At 28.8% G+C, this 23,136-nt stretch overlaps 1 protein-coding gene across 3 annotated transcripts in view; it reads right to left on the reverse strand.

Annotated features, from left to right (window-relative positions):
* Window positions 1-23,136, reverse strand: part of LOC132951259 (SLIT-ROBO Rho GTPase-activating protein 1-like) — a 50,601-nt gene that overhangs the window by 25,658 nt on the left and 1,807 nt on the right. The window contains exon 1 of one of the 3 annotated variants that reach the window (XM_061023056.1): window positions 11,148-11,458. The exons of 1 other annotated variant lie outside the window; for it this stretch is intronic. In XM_061023056.1, coding sequence (XP_060879039.1) covers window positions 11,148-11,229 — 82 coding nt within the window. In that variant the 5' untranslated portion in view covers window positions 11,230-11,458. Of the gene's footprint in view, window positions 1-2,696; window positions 3,065-11,147; window positions 11,459-23,136 lie in introns of those variants that run through there. One more of the 3 variants, XM_061023057.1, reaches the window with a different exon arrangement.

Here is a 23,136-nt window from a genome sequence, read left to right on the forward strand (position 1 = left end):
TTAAAATAGTTTATGTAGACCAACTGCCTACCTATTGGAAATAGATTACGTTTAACACGTTGCTAGACCCTTTGTACTGCTACCCTTTGTTGATACACTGTACAATATAATATCTTATATTACCTATATTATACAATATTCAGAATATCGTAATAACTATACGAGTGGTTTTGTAAAAGGTAGAGCGAGGTAAAGTCTGACCTCGTTACTATATTATACCGGAAATGTATAACAAGCGTGGAAAAATTCAACTTTTAAAATCATTATTATAAAACAAGTAAAATCTCAGCAACAAAAAAATTGTATTATTATTACATAATTATTATAATTAAACATTAACGAAAACGAATAAAACTCAATTATACATCTCAAACGGCTTTATTTATCAAACTAGCACTAAAAAATTTTATATTACCTTATGTGCTTGTGCAAATCAAATATAATAATAACAATAATATAAAAGTTTTGATAGTTTTCCCAATTTTAACCTTCATACTATATCTACTACAAAACTATTGTAAATAGCAAACCTTTGTAAATATACCTACCTATTATTTGATGGATATTTTAATAAAATGTTTCAGTTATGTAGATACATTGTACATTTTACTTTTGTGATATTTGCATGGCATACATTAACTTATTATTGACTGTCAATAAAAATAATTTTAAAAATAATATACGTAGGTACCTCTACCTATATATTATATTTAAAACTATTCCTTACGTAAGTTAACATTTAAATTAGTATACAAATTATCGATGCCAAATTATCTAAAAATGTAAAGTAAATAAAAACACATTTTATATGATTATTCAGGTTGCAAAATAAGTCTGCAATATTTTTCCGCTGGGACAGAAAATTTAATTTTAACTTATGAAAAGAATAGGTATAATAATTCTATGTAAAATAAAATACATTGTCCATCTATAGCTGTTAATTAATAAATTATATTAAGAACATACCTACATTACATTATTCAATTTCATAACAATAGTAGATATAATCTTTTATGTTGTTGAAATTATTTTACTTAATTATCTTTCATAAATTTGCATCTCATAAATTGATTTATAAATAAATAACAACACAAAAATATAATATCTAATATGTATTTAAATTTTTAAATCGAACGAAGATCATTCAAATGTATTTGCATATCAGTAGTTTTGATCATTGAGTAGGTATAATATAATATTATTACATATTATTAATTACATGGTAGCATTGACAATTTAATTGTGTTTGCTTTAACTTTATAAATAATTAACATTAACACGATTTTATTGAATGTACTCTTAAACTTATTTTGATAGAATAAGTCCCATTCTCAATAATCTCATTATAAAATATAAAATAATTAGTTTGAGAATAGAGCCAAAACAAATATAGCTATAATATTCTGATATCATCATATAGTTTTCAATGATATGTAAATAATGTATATATTATAATATTATAAAAAATACTAAGTATAATTATGATTAGGTATGATTAATATTATTGTAGAAACTATAAAATAAATCAATTGATTAAACTCTATTATATTAAAAAGTTATTGACTTCTTTATATTTTTTAAATTTACTTATTTTTTGCAGTTGGTTATTAAAAAATAGAATAATATTATAAAAGCTCCTGTTGACGAAAAACCTTCAAATATTTTGACAACCATCAACCCCATACAGAACTGTTCATGATTATGCACTAAGTATGTACCCCGTACTCACGCTGTTACAATAACAATATAATATGACACCACAAAAGTTTCAAGGTAACTCCACACTGACGTCAAAGCTTCGGGTGAGAAAGCAGTTTATTATAAATTGATTGTAAGCAATATTTAAAGACCTAGGACGAGAATAATGGATTTAAAATTAACTAATTTATTAATAGTAGTTTACACGAAAAATAATGATAAAATAAAATACTATAATGATATTAATAAGTTATTTAAGTTTTTAAACATGAAAATGTTAAATAAATAATAAATCTATGTAACCACGTTCAAATAAAATAATTAGTAGAAACTACAACCAGTAAACTCTAAACTCGTAATTTCTACGTGACTGCTGTTGTAGACATAACATAATATTATGTTTTGGTTTGGTGCCTATAATCAAGCCGGGAGATTTCACTAGCATAGTAAAAATAATAATATGAGCACAAGAAAATAGGTTGCGCTGTAGAATTAAGTTATTTATCTCGAGACAGAAAAATACAAAATTAAAAATAAAAATCGTGTAAAACTCTGGGACAGGAGTTTGAGCAATGGAATCTATTACATCCGCTGCGAGGATATAGCCTGCAATATTCACCAAACATAATATAAATCGTGTAACAACCGAATAAAACGTCTATTATTTCGATCGTCGCAATATGAATTTGTTTGAAATATTACACCATAATATAATATTATATATTATGCTAGCGCATTGTAGTGTACCATCTGCTTCGTGTAGGTGCTTTTAAATAAATGACATTTCATTCGTACGTATAATGCGCCGTCTTGTATATTTCATTTCAGTATTTTATACTCGTATCCGGACGAGGAAAAAAACCGTCAACACGACTCCCCGGGTAAGACGATAACGCGTCAGAAGCCATTGTACACGTCACGTTTATTGTACGACAACCGTAATTTATTATAAACCCCCCCAGCAGCTATATTGTAACAGCGGGCCCTTGGTACCTTACCCTTTGCGGTCATCGTCCTCTCGTCGGCGGCTGCGGCGGCAGCCGTGGTGCCCGAAGACATCTTCCCCATTCAATATAATAATAATAATAATAATAATATTAAATTTATTTTCTGATATTATAATATCGAGTTGTTATAACTCGGACCGGCCGGGTCGTCGTCGGATACACCACCGTCACACGCGCACACGAAACGGATAATAATAATTTTATTATAACTTTACTGCAATGTTGTGATACTCTCCCACACACATAAGAATTATTAAACTGTTGTTATTGTACTGCACGAGAACAACGTCACACGACGACGACGACGACGACATCGGAGACCATCCCGTACGACACGTGCGCGTAAACTGTCGGCGTTGGCCGCGCGCGTCGTGTGCTCTCCGCGCGACTATTCGTCGTCGTCGTCGGCGGGACGGCGGTGGTGGCGGCTGTGCAGGTGGTGGGGAGGTGTGCTACGTGATTTATGCCAAGTATAATACGGTAAAACGAAATTATTTCCAATGCACAACAACTAACTACTGACGACGATGACGACGGAGGAAGGCATTATAATATATAGGTATAGTGCAGCTGCTGCTGGTATACTTATTATAATTCGTTCTATAATCGTTATTCTAGGTGTGTATTTTTTTTTTTCGTTCGTTTTCCTATCGGCGGCCACAACGATCGCGAGCGAAATAATGGAACGAACAATCGAACAACGGAAAAAAAAAATCGTACGAAAATAAATAAACCGTATTTTTACAGGTTTTGAATACCGCCGCGCCACCTCTTCCGCCGAGAAAACTGCGGTGGCGGCGGCGCACGGCGGGGTTTCCACGGTCATAACGGAACCGCGGTCATTGTCCAACCGCCACCGCCGTGGTGTTACCATTATGTTATTTTACATTATTTTCATACATATATAGGTTCGTTAGATATATAATAATGATATATTATCATGACGTGTAATGGTATAATATACCATCGTATTATATTATATAATGCACGACTGCGTTTTTCTCGTCAACATTATACCTACGCGCAATCGAACAGTGCAATACGAACGTCATCCTCCTCCGTCCCGGCACCTATGCCCAATTCCATGGAACCGACCGAGTGCATTATGTACATTTACTACCTATGTGTCTAGTTGATGTTTTTTTTTATTAATTTTAAGTGTGTAAGATATCAAGTTTTATGAACATTTATGGAAATATAGATAAATATACGATAATAATACATGCACCGTAGTGACTTACGAATGGCAACTGTTATTTGATTATAAATTCGAAAGACAATTTCTATATTTACCTAAACCATAAAATGCATGCTTTCTTTTTAAGCCATTTTACCTATTAAACAAGAAATTGATAATATAATATTATGATTCATTCAACAGGTAATACCTAGTACCTATGCAGAATGCAGATGCATGATAAACTATAATTGTATAGCGCTTATCTAATATTATGTTTTGATAAAACGTAAAACACTACAACACGTACAACACTTTAGTTTATAATGCTATAATTCGATTTTATTTAAGTATACATTCATAAATGTTTACTTTTATGATGTAATAAAAAATATTATTGTACTATTTCTAATTCTTGATAATTTTAGTGAATTTAAGCCATTGACGTTTTCATCATTTTACTTTCTATTAGTAAATAATACTGATGAATACGTGTTTCAATTAATAACTAAATGTGTATAAGTGACCGAGTATACAACAATGTAGACATAATACTACACACGGGCAAAGGGTAGTTAATACTTATATAATTGACCTATAATAGATAATATTATTTATAATATATATATATATATATATATATATATTTTTTTTATTTAACATAAACAATCTACACAAATTGCCGCAATAAGTTTATATTATGATAAGAGTAATAACTTATAAATAACATGAAAGGTATGATTAAAGTACCCAATCAGCTAGTTGATTAATTTTTAAAAAGTATTATGTTATGTAATATATTTAGAGGCAATGAATATTAAAGGTCACGGCACCACTTCCTTTTTAACCTGCGGTTAGGATTTCCTGGATAACATTTGAAAAAGTATTTTACATATTATCAATACAACAAACTGTTACGAAATGACCAATGAAAGGAAATAATATTAAAAAAAATAAGAAGAACGAAAATTGTTGTATTTTGTACTTACTTATACCAAATTAGCCCAATTATTTAGCCATAACTAAAACCTTCTAATAAGAAACACACCATGTAGTGTACCTATATTAACTACTAGTAAATCATTAGTTATAAATGTTACAATATTATAAGCCTGAGGACTGTTGTAATTTTGAAACATTATATTTGTCCTCGACCAAAATTTCAATAAAAAATCTATTAACTATAAAATATTCAAAACATTCGATAACTTAATATATTTAGCTAAAATATAAAATATGTAAACAAGTGATGAGCCACTTCGACGCATTAAAGAGGTGTATTGTTATTGTACGTTTGAAAAAAAAATACTTTGTCATTTATCATATACGCTATATACCTATCTCACATTCACATGGAATTTCAGTTTTTGGACTACCCACTTTAGAGTGTAGAACTATTAACTCCGACATCGAAAACAATTATATACTTATTACTAAATGGTGATTAATTTATACATGATCGATTTACATAACTGTTAAACCTGTAATACATGAATGTGAATATGTGATACACTAATTATATACAACTTAAAGATAAAATATAATGCTATTATGTGCTTATTTTATCCACTTACATAATAAAAGAATATTTTAAATATATACCTACCTACAACTACACTTTTCCCATACTCGAAAAAAACTGTTTCCGTATTTATTTTTTACAAACAAAATATTATAATTGTCTAAATAAAATGTGTAAAACATTTTTCTACATTCAGATGGCTCGACGAATAAAGAAATAGTTTTTCTAGTTGATTTTCCGAATAACTTGGAAATAGAAATTACGTATCAAAGATGCACAATAGTCGGACCCGGACGTGCCCGGAAGTTTAAGGAAATACAAATCGTTTCACGTCAAATGAATGTATTATTCAAAACAAAGAGTAAAACGCAGATAGGGCCTAAAAAGTTATTTGAATATACAGAATAATTGTTTCTTTACATCTTCCAATACTACTCTTTGTCGTTTTTGCCAATCAATATTTACTAATATTTAGAATATATGAATGTTGCGTGTTTGCGTATATTATACTTAACAACGTACAAATTAAATAAGTATTTATAATCATTCCCGTAATGAAAATTAGTTTATCACTATTTATACTACAGCTAAAGTTTAATTCGAAAACTCCCAAATTGACCTTATATACGTAGATTTAGTCAGAAAAGGAGCATCGTGTATATAATACACTTTTTGTGTTAAAAATATGTAAGTACTGATATTTTATCTTACTTTCAAAGTCTTATGTGCAGTATTAAGTTATGTGTAAACTTTATGTGAAATTTTAGGTTCTTCGATTATTATGGAACAATTATTATTCCAATGCGCGTTTTTATCAAATTAAGCTTAGGCAAAAAAAAAAAAAAATAAAGAGAAATAATGACAAATTCATATTAAACAAATCGAAAAATGTAATTAACTTAGGGACAATAATTATTGGTATTAAAACAACGCAATATCAGCATGGCACAATAATACGCCGCCGTCGTCGGTTGACTAAGCGTTGAAAAATAGAACGAACCCATACGAGCCATGTCGAACGTACACGGATATACGTCGATGTCTATATGCGTACACATTGTAAAAGAATATCGTGTGTTGTTTACCACTATTATAGTATAATGCTATAATATTATGGTCGCATAAAACGAGATCCAAACATATGTCTTTGCTCCGAAAGTCGAGAGTATAATCGACTGCGAGGAAATGATATTATACAAGTACAGTATAAATTGTTAGACGGAATTACGATCCAGTGATTCCTCCATCGTTTCCGAAAATTATTATTAGGTCGATTCGGTGACCAAAACGTGGACAATTTTTTTCACGGAGTAAATAACTATAATTTTGGAGACGAAAAATAATACGATATAAAAAAACAACGAAACGTTGCGTCGGTGTGTGCGGCAGTGTTTCGACCGGTGCGAGGGAAGAAGAAACGACATATAATATAGCGTGACTCACGCTGGCCACCCTTCAAATGTATATAAGCCGACCCCTCCTTAGGATGATTGCTGACGGAAATGTAGTTCCTATTTTCAGAAAGACGAAAACCATATGCATTAACCTTACGAGTAGGTATGAGTTTTTTTTCACGTCGCTTATTTTTCGTTTGTTCTTCTCACAAAAAACAACAAACTTTGATATCGTTCATAATAGTATATACAATTTCAAGACGTATACTACACAGAACCTATTATTGTTACAGACTATACACAACAAAAAGAAACATTGTTTCGATGAGTTACTATACTTATATTATAGGTACTAAAATATTATGAAAACTGAAAATACATTTCTGAATAGATGTTATTTGGTATTGCAGTTTTAATAAAAACTATACATACAGCTGGTAGATGTTGCAAAATCGTTGATACATTATGATGTAAGTATAGAATAAAAATTAAGCACAATATTACGATTTTAATAATTTCATATATAACATTATAATTCAAAAATGTAATTCTAAAATAACATTACCAAAAGTACCTACATATAAAATAGTATTTTTTTTAAGATATTTCACTGTAACGTTACCTATGTAAAATAAAAATAATGTTTAAAAAAATGGATTTCCACCACGAAGTCTTGAACAAAGTTCTCTTAGTTATAATATTGCAAGTCTGGATTAAATTTAACTCTGAGTATGTATGAGGGTTTTTTACCCCCATTCATAAAATGTAGGTACTCAGGAAAACGAATTTCCTCTGATTTCTAAATCTTTTTGTATACCTACTACAACTCAACTCAGATCCCTTATAGTAATAATTTCTAGAGCCCTCATATGAGCCTTACTGTTTATTTTTTGCTACTTCAAAAAAATGTTTTTTTCTCAACACATTTTCTACTAACAGTATTTAAATGCGTTTAATATACGCGTCATATGCTATACATACATAGCCGTCATACATTGTTTAATAATATTTTGAAATTAACATATTTTTCTTAGCGTATGGTACAACTATCGGTACCTATACGATTCTGTAGATTTGTTTGCCACTAAAAATTAAAATGTCTGTCATTCTAGTTATTCACATTCAGTCTTTACCAATATATATAAGTTAAAAATATATTTTAATTCATTCACTTATTAGTATAAACAATCATGCACTGTAAACTATAATATACCTACTACCTACAGCAAGCAATATGTTAGAGGTACTATACAGTATTTTTTAAAAACATAACTATAATCGTAAAATAATACGTTATATACGGATACAAGTTAAGTTAACAGTTGATCCCAAGTGCACTGTAGTCACGAATCTGTGCACACTTATAATTTTAATGTATGATATTGCATACACGTTTCGCCTTTAATGATCATACTAATTGTTGACTTTCAAGAGTTAGTAGTCAAGTAACTGAAGTAGAATCACACGAATATGAAAAATGACATTTATTTGTTCGATGATATTATTGTAAATCACGATTTAGTTACAGTAATGTAGGTACACCTACACACCTATAACCAATGGGATCACGATTAAAGCCGTTGCCCAATAGTCAAGTCAGTACCCATAACTTAAACGATTTAAGGATTTTGGAAATAAAAATAAAACCCAATTTATTCCAGTGATGTTTTCATGAGTATTTGAAAACGATGATTTACGAACTAAGGTTTATGATATCCATAAAAACTAATGTGACCCATAGTGATCCTAGTTCTACATGGATTTACCGAAATATTTTTTTCAACGTTTCCACCCATAAGTATAGCTATTTTTATTTGTTCAACAATATCATTAAAAAAAAAAAAATAGCTTTCAGAAAGGGAAAAATATAAGTATTTTTCAACCATCTATTGTCCATAGCTATATGAGGGTAGGGTTTTTAATGGTCGTTCTATTTGACAAGAGCAAACAAAATCACTGGTTGTGAATGTTTTGAATGCACAACAAAAACGAGGGTGGAGAAATACAAAGAGGTTATGCATGAATCACATGAATAAAAAACTTTAACTCAAAAAATAATTGCCAGCAATTTTATGAAATTGTTGTAAAATTTTCGTATCTGAATAAATGATATAAAATAACGAATATCGCATAATATATTCCACTTTCGTTACATGCATTCAAGTAGGTCACTTACATTATAAACAGTAATAAACATAGTTAATTTTTTATTTTATGATTTACATTTCAAATTCCTATATAGTACAAATAAAAGAAAACACGTTGATAGGTACCTACATATATCTAAATGTATAATAAGAAATTCTTGGATGTTAATACTGCAAATAAAATTTTTCCCAATATTAAAAAGTTGAGACATTATATATATGTTAAGTTAACTCAGATATAGGTAAGCCAAATTTAATAATAATCATTTTGAAAACCACAGTTAATTTAATTGATAATTTTATTACACACACAGTTTTGTTCTATATAAGCATTTAGCAAATATAATATTATATGTATCGAAAAAACTGTAACCAACAATGTTTTGATACCTATTCTTTTATTGATATAATATTATATTTAATAGTATTATCAACCCGAAATAAATATTGTTGTGTACTTGTGACCTAAGGAAATCTTAATTATTTGTTAATATTAACACTTGAATGTTATTCGAATTATTCTACAAAAAATATTTAATAAAAAGAAATACTTCTGGATTACATAGCATTGTGAAACCAATTTTAAAGTTATCTTTAAGTAATATAATACGGTGCTATATAATATATATTATAAGGTCAAGAAATATAAGTAGAAGAGTAGATGTTTGTGAAATTATCGTTTTGTTGGCTGATTCACAACCCGTTTCATGCAATAAAAAAACATTGTAAACCACTTGTAGTTGTTGTATACGGTTGTGCTACTTTACCATTGTTTTTATCCTTCCTTCTACTAAAAATAATAAGATTTATTATACATCGATACATATACAATATCCCAACCATCCTAAATGTTTCAAAATTATATAAATTAGACGATTTTGTTATCTTGTCTATATTTACTTTGTTTATAAAAATATTAATAATATTAGTACTTTATTCTTTGTACCTAATGATACATAGTAGATACTATAATGGACAATATTTATATTACGATTAAAATGTATAAGTAATGAATTTAATTAAATTTAAATTAAAACTCAAAATCGATCTTATTGTGAATTTCCTATTATTAACAGCGAAATACAATAACTTAATAGAATATAATATACTTAAATTATTTTTTCAAGGACAAACATTATATTATAATGTTTAATTGGTTCACATAGCTGGTAATTTAGAACTATTTAGTTATATTTTGACCTTACTATTGAGGTAATATACAACATTTATTTTAACACAAGCACTGTACTTACGATTTGCATTAAGTTTGAACAGTAAGATTTAAATTTTAAATATATACCTAAATAAGGGTGTACAAATTAAAACTAATTTATTCTCGTTGTAAAAAATAATGGTACCTATATACTACGGAAATAATAAACTGCAGCGACGAAGAAGTCGGTGAAAGTATGTTATAATAATAATTTTATGCTGGATTTTGATTAAAATCGATAGGATTGTAGTATATTGAAGTAGGTGTGCATAATTATATTATATCGGGTGAGCATTTTAATAACATTATGATCGATTACTCTGCGAGAGGAATATCTCATTTGAGATTTTATTTAATATCGGAAATCACTGCAGACAATCGGTTCCGGACGTTCCGGTGAGAGAGCGTTACCGCCCTCTACCGCCGCCGACGCCGCCGCCGCCGCCGCAACGGGTGTCATCGATCTCTCCGGCACGTCCTGCCATGCGTATAACAGCGAAATACGCTTATACAACGGTACACACGGGCTAACTACGCCAAACCGAATTTCGTTGGACCAACACGCACGTGACAAATGAACCATCAACCGAAACACGAATTCTTTACCATTGCGATTATCCGTATACACGTATATATACCTAGGTATATTATATTATATATGGCAGGTATGGTATGGTGATTGTTACGACAGTCACGGACCCGCTGCAGTGTGGCAAGACCTGCGGCGGCGTATAGAACTATATTATATTAATACGGGTGCAACGAAAACAACAACAACAACAACGACAATGTTATGATATCCGTTTCTCGAGCTGTGCGACGACAGAACGAGGGGAACTATATCCCCGCGGACTCGGACCGGAGACGCGGGATAAACCGACGGATGTGTGACTGCAGTAGTAGCATCGATCGACCGGATATACTATTATATAATTAATCGACTAGCTGGCAGGCAATCCAACAACTATTATCGATATGACGAGTGTCACCTGGATAGACGACTCTGAGTTCCCGGAGTTCGGGGCTGCTCCTGCTCCACGTATTCTTGGGCTGGACTATACACTGGAACATGACGTTATTCGCCAGCCGCGTCGTGCCTCATCGGTACCTACGCGGTTTCCGGTCTGCTGCAGGTACCGCGGGACACCGGACGTTTGAGCCCGCGACGCAAATAACAATAAGCACGACAATATTATATTGTGTCGTGTACTACGGTGTGTGTACACAACAACTGCAAGACGGCGCGCGGAGAGAGACGGAGCGAGAAGTATACGGTCGACAACTGTTGCGAGCGCGATACTGGAAGCTGTGCGCCGCCCGCCGGACCGAGTTCCCCGCTTTATCCCGTTCGGATCATGCGCTTTTCCGACCGTCGCCGTCGGCCGCAGGGGAAATGCGCCGTTTACGCACTGCCACACCATACACACTATACAAGGATTTCAATAACATCCGTGACGTCATCGCCAACCCCCGCCCGCCGCCGACCCACACCCACATGGGTGCGTTCATACGGGGTCTGGCCAATTCTTCAAACCGTCCGAAAATCAAATCCGAATGGGATGAAAAAAAACGTATTTTCCCATCATCGCCATAGTATTATAATAATAATAATGTGGTTATAAGTGCAGCGCTGGAAATCGGATCGAGGTCATTCGGGGTTTAAATCGTTTCATCGGTCTCGGCCGCCGTATACACAATAGTTGTAATAGGTACGCGCACTAATATACTGTACGTAGTGTATGTATATATATATTATTATATGTATATGAATTTACAATGCACAGACATTATTTTCGAATCACAATGAGCCATATACTACACGATAGAATGTTCCAGGATGTTGAAAAAATTAAGTCGTAAGAAAACCTGGTGTCAAACGTGACTCGTATAATAACGAGGATTGAATCCATGTCACGAATCGATCATTAATATAAAATCTTTAATAACGCACTATCCAGTACAAAATAGTCTTAAGTGTTATGTCTCTTTACGGCACCAATAAGTTTATAGCCAGGTCTAGAACACAAATTATTATCTCTGACAACATAAAAATACCATTCAAACGTAATATTTTGAAATACTTATTATTTCATATATTTTTTTACATAACAATCATTTAAACCAACCAATTAATGTTTATAAACAAATACTTTTATAGATATTAAACACACCCCCCCCCCTTCCTGAAGCAGCAGATCTAGAATTTTAAGTCTATAATACTTATTATTTTTATCTATTTATTCTAGGTACGCATAAAATAATGAATTAATTATTTATGTAAATATAGTATGCAATATTATTGTGTTTCATAGAAGAATAAGTCATTAAATCTATTTAACACACTAGACCAAAATAACCCATTACTTTTTTTTTCGCAAATCCTATAATGCCTATTAATGTTTTTTATTTATTTTTAAAACAATATATTAGTAGTTAAAAGTGAACATATAAAATGATTTACATAATATATAAATTATAAACTAAGATTGTTTATTTAAAATGTTAGTATGAATATTTTTAAATTATCGTAATTTAATTGGTAGATTACACTATACTTTTATATTTATAGTTACATATATTTTATGAAAAACATATGTCAGAGTAATTGTACCAAGAGACTTCACGGTAGGTTGATTACTTAATGTAATAGGCACAGCTATTTCGTTTAGGTGCTATTTACAATGTTGCCGATTCACTGAATGTCTAAATGTAGTACGTACCTAATAATATAAGTACAAGTATAAATAATAAATATAAATAAAAAATATATGTACATTTTTTTTTATCATTTGAGTTATAGCATCAACAACAACGGATATTAACCATATACGCATAAACCGTATAATACTACGGTATTATACCATTTTTATTGCATAATAATATATTAAAATATTTTTAAATAATTTATCGATGTAATCAATGAAACAACATTAATATAGTATTACACAGAAAAATGTTCCTATATAATTTAGAAAAGAATATCTTAATTTATTTTTTAGATATTTCGAAGGTAAGATTAAAACTAAAAAAAAAAAATGAACAAAATTAATAATATGGGTAGGTAACTATATACTTTGTATGATTAAATTACCTTTTAAGTGAATACTAATTGATTAGTGTTTAGGAACCTACGAACATAAATTGATAACGTGTCAAACAACAATAAGATAATAATCTAAAATCAATTTTTATGGAATATAAAAAAAATACGCCTGAACCAAGTACAAATATTGACCAAGCCCACGCGATATGGCGAAAATAAAAGATACTTTTAATATATTAGCCAACAGACTATAATATGATTCATCACTATGTACAGAAAATATACATAATATACGAGAACATAAACACGCGTTTAAATGAAATCAGGATGTCAGTAGTTAAGATATAAGGGTGAAAATGAACAGAAAACAGAATTCAGAAACACATGGTCCACTAACAAAGCTAATACCATTTTATGTGATACATCATTACATCAATATATGGACCAGCAGACCACCCATAATTATGGCGGCATACTAAAATATCGTTTTCAATAGTCAAAATAATCCATATATTATTATAATGACATTTAAATCGTATAAATCGTACACATCGTGGGAAATAATTAACTTTCGTATACATTTATGATTTATTTCCTTGTAAATTTAGCATACTCGGTGCGGTGTGTATTATATAACTATATATGTATATAAAAAATAAACAATATGTATGAACTTGACGAAAACATATTCAAAAATAAATCACCTATTGTATTTTCAAATGCACAATAGACCTGCCGATTTTTTACGGTTAGAGAAACGTATGACGCTGAAACATGATAGAAATTCAATATGAACCAAAAAGAGAAAGTGGCGTATAGTGTACAACATACCAAAATGCAACTTGTATGTTGTCAATTACAAAATAAAAAAACCCCAAAGTGCTCAAACCACAAAACGCCACTCACACAAGAATTAAATAACATGGTGGTCGTATATTTTCGTAGTAAGAACAGTTTAGGAACACATTTCATTATGTGCAGAGTGCACAAAACCTTTTAATATACCAATTATTAAATGAGTAGAAAATTGCTCTTAAATATAATTTATATCCTAAAGGCTAAAACGCATTTATCCCCGTTATGGAAATTATAGTTTTATTCTGTACCTAATTATTTTAATTTTTTTTTAAATATTATTTTTATCACTGTACTTATATACTTTTATTAGATTTCAAAAAATACAATCATAATAATATTCTTATTACCTCAATAATAGCTACTAAAGGGCGAAATAATTTTAAATATAATTTTATCGAAAATGCATAAAATAGTATAATGTGTAAATGTGTGATAGACTTCTAACAAATGTGTTCAAGTGAATAATTTATGTTGTTCAGAATTTTTTTATTTGGCAAATTTAATACCCAAATCTAAAAATAGAAATACGATTTTAAGTGTAAAAACATTTTGGAATAAACATCTATATAATAAAAATAAATATAATACATTCTAAAACAACACTGTTTTAAATAACAGGAATTCTAAATTTTATAATTTAATTATACGTGACGAACGTGCTTAATCATTAACTCATCCCTCGGTTCTTTATGGAAAGACTGTGCTATTTTGGCAAAAAATATAAACCTAACCATAAAAGAAGAAGAAATTTTATGATTTTGCATCATACAATTATCAGTGGTGCATAATAATGGTGATTTGTCAATTTGTGTATTGTATTGACACCAAAAGACATTTCAGTTTCAAATTGTTCTAAAAAATCAAAATATACACCAAAAAAATCAAATATACAAAATAATTATATTATTTTCATTTGGGCTAAAGCACAAATTATAAAATATAATATTTTATTAAATAAAACACGATGATCAATATTTGACGACATAGTTCTCGCATATTTGCATCCATTGTCAACTTCTGTAATTTTAAGACTGTAATAAAATATACGTATTAATTGGCCATACAAATATTAACCATATTATTGTACCTTAATTTGAAATACTAACCTATAAAAAAACACATCGAGAAAAAGTTATAGGGGTATCTTTTGAAATCCTAACGAATTAAGCACAATAGTTTATTGGATATCATCAATTTCCTGCGTCCATGGGGGACGACAAAACATAATATTACCCGTTGTAACACGACCTTGACAAATACTGCCGATAAGCCTTGACTCACACAAGTCGCACACATTCAATTCATTATACAGGGTGTGCCGGAATTGCTTTGCAAACGCCTACGCGAATGATTTTTAACTAGGTTAGTGGTTATAGTGGTTACAAGACAGTATTGGGTATTGGGTAGTTATATAAAGCACACCGAAATTAGTTTTTTTTTTTTTAAACTGTTTAAATATCAAAAAACAACAGAAATCTATTTTTCAGTAATAATTACATAACATTATTTACTAATTTCGTGTGCCTAAATTAAGCAAAAAATAATAATATGCACAATATAATATTGCATACATGCAATAATAATTTAAATTGAAAGTTGATTTGTTTATTATAGGTATAGGTTTACTACCTGGATTTGTGTATTTTCTTATACCATATAATTATATTAAGTCACTAATAATAATGTTAAACATTCAATGTTGTATAGGTATTGTTGAATTGTATACTATTGTAGTTACGTCTTACTCGGAAACGTTATAACAACTAGTATTTATTAAGAATTACAGAAAAATAATGTTTTGATTCGTCGTGTATAATCAAAACATTCCACCGTGTATGGGGTATAATAGGAAAAAAAACTCTTGATTTCACTAATAAATAATCAAAACATAAACATTAAATATTATGCATAATATTGTATAACATCTCCAATCATTATAAGTTCCATAATATAATGGAGGTCTAATTAAATTTGCATACAAATTTTATACATAAATGCATAATAATATTCAGTTTCGTTTCTTTAGTCATCACTTATATTTAAGCATTGTTTCATTAATATAGAGCTATAGTCGGAAAACGCCTTATGAAAAAAAAGTATACTTAATAGAATATATTGTTATATTTGGAATATTTAACTAATATACTACCTAAAGTGTATAATACTGGGTTTGCCCACTTTATCGGATGAAAACTTATTTTATAAACAAACATATTTTAAAGGCCCATGGTTTTTTTTTTAAAAGACATAACCATTCATTATTATTTTCAGGCCAATTCAGATGAGCCTGCTGCTGCACATTACACGGCCAAATTCGTTGTACGGTATATGTTTTCGATTTAATCCGTTACATCCTCATTACCAACTCAATGAAACACTGGAGCTGCGCCTTTACCTTGGTGATGATTTTTAAATTTTTTTTTATCAATCTCCGGTTCTTTCCAAACAAACAGCATATAGTCTTTATCCTTAACTGAAACACGTGATCAAATGTTTCACAAAATTATTGAGGAATATCTCGTTTTCATTTTCATTTTACTGACATCGATTTCTCTACAAATGCAACTTATTTATATAATAATATTATGGCAATCGTCACGGTCTAATAATAATATAACGATAAAAATATATAAAATGGTGTCAATTTTTTTTTTTTACTTGTACCCCTTTCGATCCTAACAGCACTACTTCAGCATCTGGGTTTTTTCATTTGAGTATTATTTTTCTTTTGTTCTGCTAGTCACGTCATGTCACTATAATAGTTCTCAAGAGTTTCATTTTAAATATAAGTCTATGTCATGGTTCAAATAAAAAAATAACACTAAGAAAGAGAAATATTTTCGTTACTTACTATTAAAAACATCAATTCATATAAAAAGTAAGCCACTATGATGCGTATTATACGAAAATAGTTCATGAAAATTATAAATTCGATAGGTACTCTCCAAAAACTATACTATATATATCACAATATATAGTCAAAACGAGTATAATTTGTGTTGAATATCTAATCTACTAAGGTGCAATAGAACAAAAGTTTACGGACCAAACTGTATTTTTAAAATTTTTTTTTTACTTACTATATTATACTATAAAATAATAAACATTACATATATGTATTAATTGCGAAGAAAATATTAATTATTTTTTTGATTATGATCGTTACAATATTATAGGGTAAATTGGACACTATAATATAAATGATGTATATAAAATAAAATATTAAGTAACTAAATTGCATATCGTGGAGAAAAATTTCGATTCCAAGCAGTTGATTTACTGATTTAATTTGTTATTTTAATAACAATATTTTTTTTACTTCAATTGTTTATTTGTAGAATAATAATAAGTACTATGGCTTAGTTTTTTACTGTAAATATTATTATTCAGTTACAAACTAATGAAATGACGTATTTCTATATGTATAAGGATATTTTTCAAAACGAACCGTAACAAAAGTAGGTATGTGGTTTATATCTAAAGATCACGGTCCACAACTACAGACTGACGTCTGACTTAAATCATTCAGTACATCGTACATAAAACATAGGTACATAATATTTATCATATATATGCGGATCTTAAACCATTTGATATAGTAAATCGGACTAATAAATTGTAATAATAACAACCCTGTAAAATATTAAAAGGGCATCACACGCAAGTATGCAACCGATTAATATTCTTAATCTAACATATTAGGTATACCTCAATCGAATGGGGTATAATATAGCTACCCAAAACATAATACTATAATTTACATGTAAAACCCCATTCAATTAAGTTATCAAATAAAAATTATTAACTCAAAGAACTACTTTTTTTCTCAATTCTTGAGTTGTCATTAGTTATAATAATGCTTTTAACATTAAACAATGGTAAATATTTCTCAGCGCTTATGTTATTATTAGGTATATTGTTTTTGTAAGAACCATAACTAATAATTAACATGATAATACTAATATGTTTTACACTGATAATAAAAAAGCATGGGAAATCAGATTATAAAGTGGCTTAGAAATAAAAAAAAACCATACAAAAAAACAAACAAAGTATGTGGAGACAAGTTTAGTTAAGGTGATTTCTACATAAGATTTTTAAGAGACTTTTATAAGATATTTTAAACTCCTTAAAATAAATGTTAATGAATTTATTTTATGTATAAATATAAAAAATAATTTGAAAAAAAAATAACGAGTACCTTGTATTTTAATTAACTTTATATACCTACATTATTCTCATACATTAAACCCAAATCTAATATTATTTTAGATGAATATGTATTTTAAATATTGTATAGTTAGAGTTTAAACTCAAAAAACCATAATCATTAGGTAAATCAAAATTATAAAAAAGTTGATCATTAGTAATTTTTAGCATTATTATTTTATTTTGGTTCTTTTTATTAATTGTATGAGTGGCTGGTGCACCACAAAGTATTCCACAATTCACACCATTTCCTATCGTTCCATTTCGCTTGAATGAACTTTAAAATACTTATAATCATATTATGATCTTAATTAACTGTTGGTTCATCATTCGATCAGTGTTCATTAAAATATATTTAAATTAATAATCAGTTTCAGAATTTTAAAATGAAACTATATATTATATTGTTGTAATTTAAAAAAGGTAGTTAACCTAAATATAGTCATTATTATAGTATCTAAAAATACTTAAATCGAGTCTACTTAGATTATTGTTGATAATCTTCTTCCTAACCTATTTAGCGGGGGAATAGAGTAAATCATGTTTAATCTATCAATTGTCATAAACGTATACAATTATTACAAAGGTAATTAAGTACTTATAAATCATACTGCGGGATAAATACGAAAATTTAAATTTCAGTCAACTGGAATCCCAAATAATAAGTAACATCAATATTTGAGTTAACTTAACTAATACCTACAATATAGATGTTTTAAAATTATTTCAAACCTATTTTTTAAAATCACGTTCGTTCCACAGACATTTTCTATGTGTTAGACCACCTTTAAGTAAATATAAATGTCCATTTTGTACATAACTACTATTAGGGAAAACGCAATATACCTATTACCTACACAGCATAACACAATGTTTCAACTAAATGCGATAAGATAAACTTTACTTATTATCAATTACATATTATTATTAATCTATTTAAAGTTTTTGTTTTAAAAGAAATTATTCTATGCACTTACGTTGGATCATATTATATAAAAAGAAATATCTAATCATATTTTTAGTATAAATTACAATGCAAAATAATTAAAATATAGGTACAGGGCTGGACAGGGGCTATTAGACTATTAGTGTAATTCAAATTACAAAAATGTTATATGTATATGTAACAACGTTTTTACCAACTAATTGTGCATGTTATGTAAACAGTATTTTCAAAGTATTTAATTTAAACTGGTAAACGCATTATTAAATATTTTTTTCATACATATTACAGTATTGCCAATTTTTTCATACAATAATAATGACATTTTTTCGTATTCTATTTTTTTTAAACAAAAACAACAACAATTAAGATATTATGACTTAAATCAATTATATTTTGTTGATATTTTCTGGAATTATTTAAAATCAATTGTCTGTAGGTATATAGGTACATATTAATTGATTTACAGATATACAAGTGTAATTATACGTAACATTATAGAATATAATATAATATCTCTATAGCACATAAATAAAATAAATTATACTACTTAAAGGTTATATTAGTATTTTTATTGTATTAAATACTCATAAAGTTGGTCGAATAATGTCAGAGAACAACAATACGACATAATATTATATTGGACTGTTTTAAATGATTAATTAGTTTTGTGTCAAACACTACATACAGCCCATATGGTAGCCCAATGGTGGTATAGCCGTCTCGCAGGGAAAGGATATATTATGAACATCTGCTCACCAACGTGGAGTGATGAAAAAAACCGACAAAAACATACAGGACCTATAGATATTTTCATCTTTTACGGTCACGTTAATTTCTATCGCTGACAGCTGAACTTCCTACTAAGTCCGCAACAACGAATTTTGTACAAAGTAGGGTTCGCGTGTAGTATTTTTATCATTATTTATACATGGAAATGTATTGATGTTCATTGACTGGTATTTATATTTTTTATTTTTTTTGTTCACGCCATACATTGTCATAACTCCAACAATAACGGACGAAATAATATACTGAATGGCAACATTGATAGCCTCGTACATTTTAAAATACCAAAGAATAAGAAAATAAAATGTATGTACGGGCCGCCGCCAGCTATTAAATACATATTACGTTGATCTCTGTGATTCTTCATATGACTCCGAGAAAAAAAACTTGAATCACCTTTCCCCAAAAATATTTTCTGTAGGTAGTAAAAAGCACATACATAAAATATTTATATGCATTCTACTTCAAAATTATGTTAAAACTTAAACTATGTGGCACCTATATGTACTTGATATCAATTTAACTAATAAACGTATTCCAAAAATATAACTTAAAATATTTCAACAATAAAACTATAAAGGTATACCTAACTGTAAATAAAAGCAATGATCCATCAAATGTTTTATAATCTATAGAAGATAACCTGGCGTCACAGTTAAATAATATTTATAGTTAGGTACACTCATAATAATAAAATAAAACAAAATTTACTATTATTATTGACAAATTAAAAATATTCGTATTTTATATTAGTAACCGATGAATAAATGTACTCTATAGGTCAAAACGTTACTCGCCTACACCAACTGAAATATTTTATTGTCCATTGTTCAAGACGATACGAGTTGCAGCAACCACATCAACAACAATATGAAATTGAGAAGCCCTTTCGAACATCAGGAATTAATTTTAAACTAAATTTACCATTACATACGTGGGGCAGCATCTGTATATGTGAGCAGTGTCAAGAAGTTTAGATAAAAATCATTCACCCTATTGTCAATGTCTTAACAATAGCAGCCCTTAAACTCCCTAGACAACTATAAATCCTCTTTTACAAACGCGTTTAGATATTTCGATAAAGAATACGATATGCAGCTGCATTGGCTTTTCACAATGAAAAGTAAAATAAAACCATATCGTTAAAATTAATATTTCTTTCAAAATAACAATACGTGTTTCTGTTTGAGTACTAAACTGAGACTGAATTGGTCTTATGTTAATTTTACGATTGGACATGGACACGTCGTCATATAAAAACAAATATTTTGCATTCATTAGATCTACATTACTTATTCCTAATATAGTATGTATCTACATTCTACATACTATATGAAACATTTTTTTACACATTATTTACAAGTACAGTAGATACTCAAACTGACGGATATTATAATTATTATAATTCATACGACCACGATGATTTGGTATTTTCAAGTATAATTTATTTAAATGAAAATTTGTAAAATAATTGTCAAATTGGAAAAAAAAAAGAATGCTGCATGCACGTCATATAATCCTATAAAGATGCACAGAAGTGTATTTGACCTTAACTAGAACCTTTTTATTATACATAGGTTTTTTTTTAAAACAGACACCTATAATTTTAATTTAACTATTCACTTGTTATATTTCTATTCGAATTTGTCGGTTTTAGTGGGATCAATATAATATATGTCTAAGCATTGATTTATATAATTTATATAATCAGTGATACGAGTATGACATAGGCACATTGCATTAACATACTACTATTATTATATTTTCTCAATTTATTCTTATTTTATGGTAATTATAATATTACAAATTATCAGGTTAGATTTATGTATGTTATCATAAACATACTTTGACTAATAATAAACAACTATACCTAGTTTAATGATGATATATTTTATGTAATTGTTTCTGGTAACTACTGTAAAGCCAATCGATCATTCACTCACAATAATATAACGTATAATTCATTTTTTTTATAACTGCAAATATTATCATATTTAATGCATAATTGATAGTCGTTTTTCCATCATAAAAAAACACAAAACCGTAAATCAATCCAGATGTATATTATATAAATAAATTGTAATCATCCTATTTCACCATAATATAATAAATAATATTCTCGAATGAACTTTGGTATAAAATTGATACAGACAGTAAAAGAAAAAATAGCATTAGAAATTGTTATTCAATGAATGTTTCCTGACAAACAGAAATGTTAATCAACTATTTTTTTTACTTCGTATAGTTGTACATAACAATTTAATATGTAGACTAACATTTTCCTTCAGTTTTTAAATAATTAAGGTATATAGGTACTGAAAAAGTGATGGTAATATATACATGGGTAACCAGTCGTCCTGGGTTTTTAAATTAAACATAAACCCGAAGAGCGGTCTCTGTCTTGTCCTATCATTGGCGATGCTGCTGCAAAATAACTTTACTGATTAACCTATTGTGTAAATTAATATTGTATTTATTTTTATTTTTGATGAAAATACAAAATGGCAAGTAATGTCTTAGTATTTAGCTTTTTACGAAGTATAATTTATAAATGGGTACAGGGTGGGACTGTGAAATGGGCGATTTTAATATAAACAATTATATTAAAATCGCCCGTTTCACTATTCTACCCTGTACTTGATATAGGTACCAATGTACCATACGATACTAATATCTGCAAGTACCTAATAAATAATAATATGTAAAATATTGTATAGGTAATTAATTGTACCATTTAACTAACTGTTAAAAATATTAAATATTTTAATACCATGTAACTAATGAATACATTAATTACTAGTTAATCATCCCAATTCAAAATATCATAATATTATCAAAGTGGGTACCTGCTTTACGTATTAACATAACTCATAAGACATAATGCAATTAAGTTGGCTCTTGATGAAAAAATACTTTCACTTCAAACTTCATCTAAACTCACTTTTCACCTCGCTTTTCACACTTGTTGATACTCATATATTATACGTATTTCTACATAGATAATAGTTATTTAGATATAATTTACGAGCATCCTAGATACACGTTTTTTTTAAAAATTATCAGACGGTAGTTCTATTTATTATTGTTGATACACAGTAATTTTGTTCACTTCTGTAGGTATTTACCACTTACATGT

This window comes from Metopolophium dirhodum, chromosome 8 (genome assembly GCF_019925205.1).
Source record: "Metopolophium dirhodum isolate CAU chromosome 8, ASM1992520v1, whole genome shotgun sequence".
NCBI lineage: Eukaryota > Metazoa > Arthropoda > Insecta > Hemiptera > Aphididae > Metopolophium > Metopolophium dirhodum.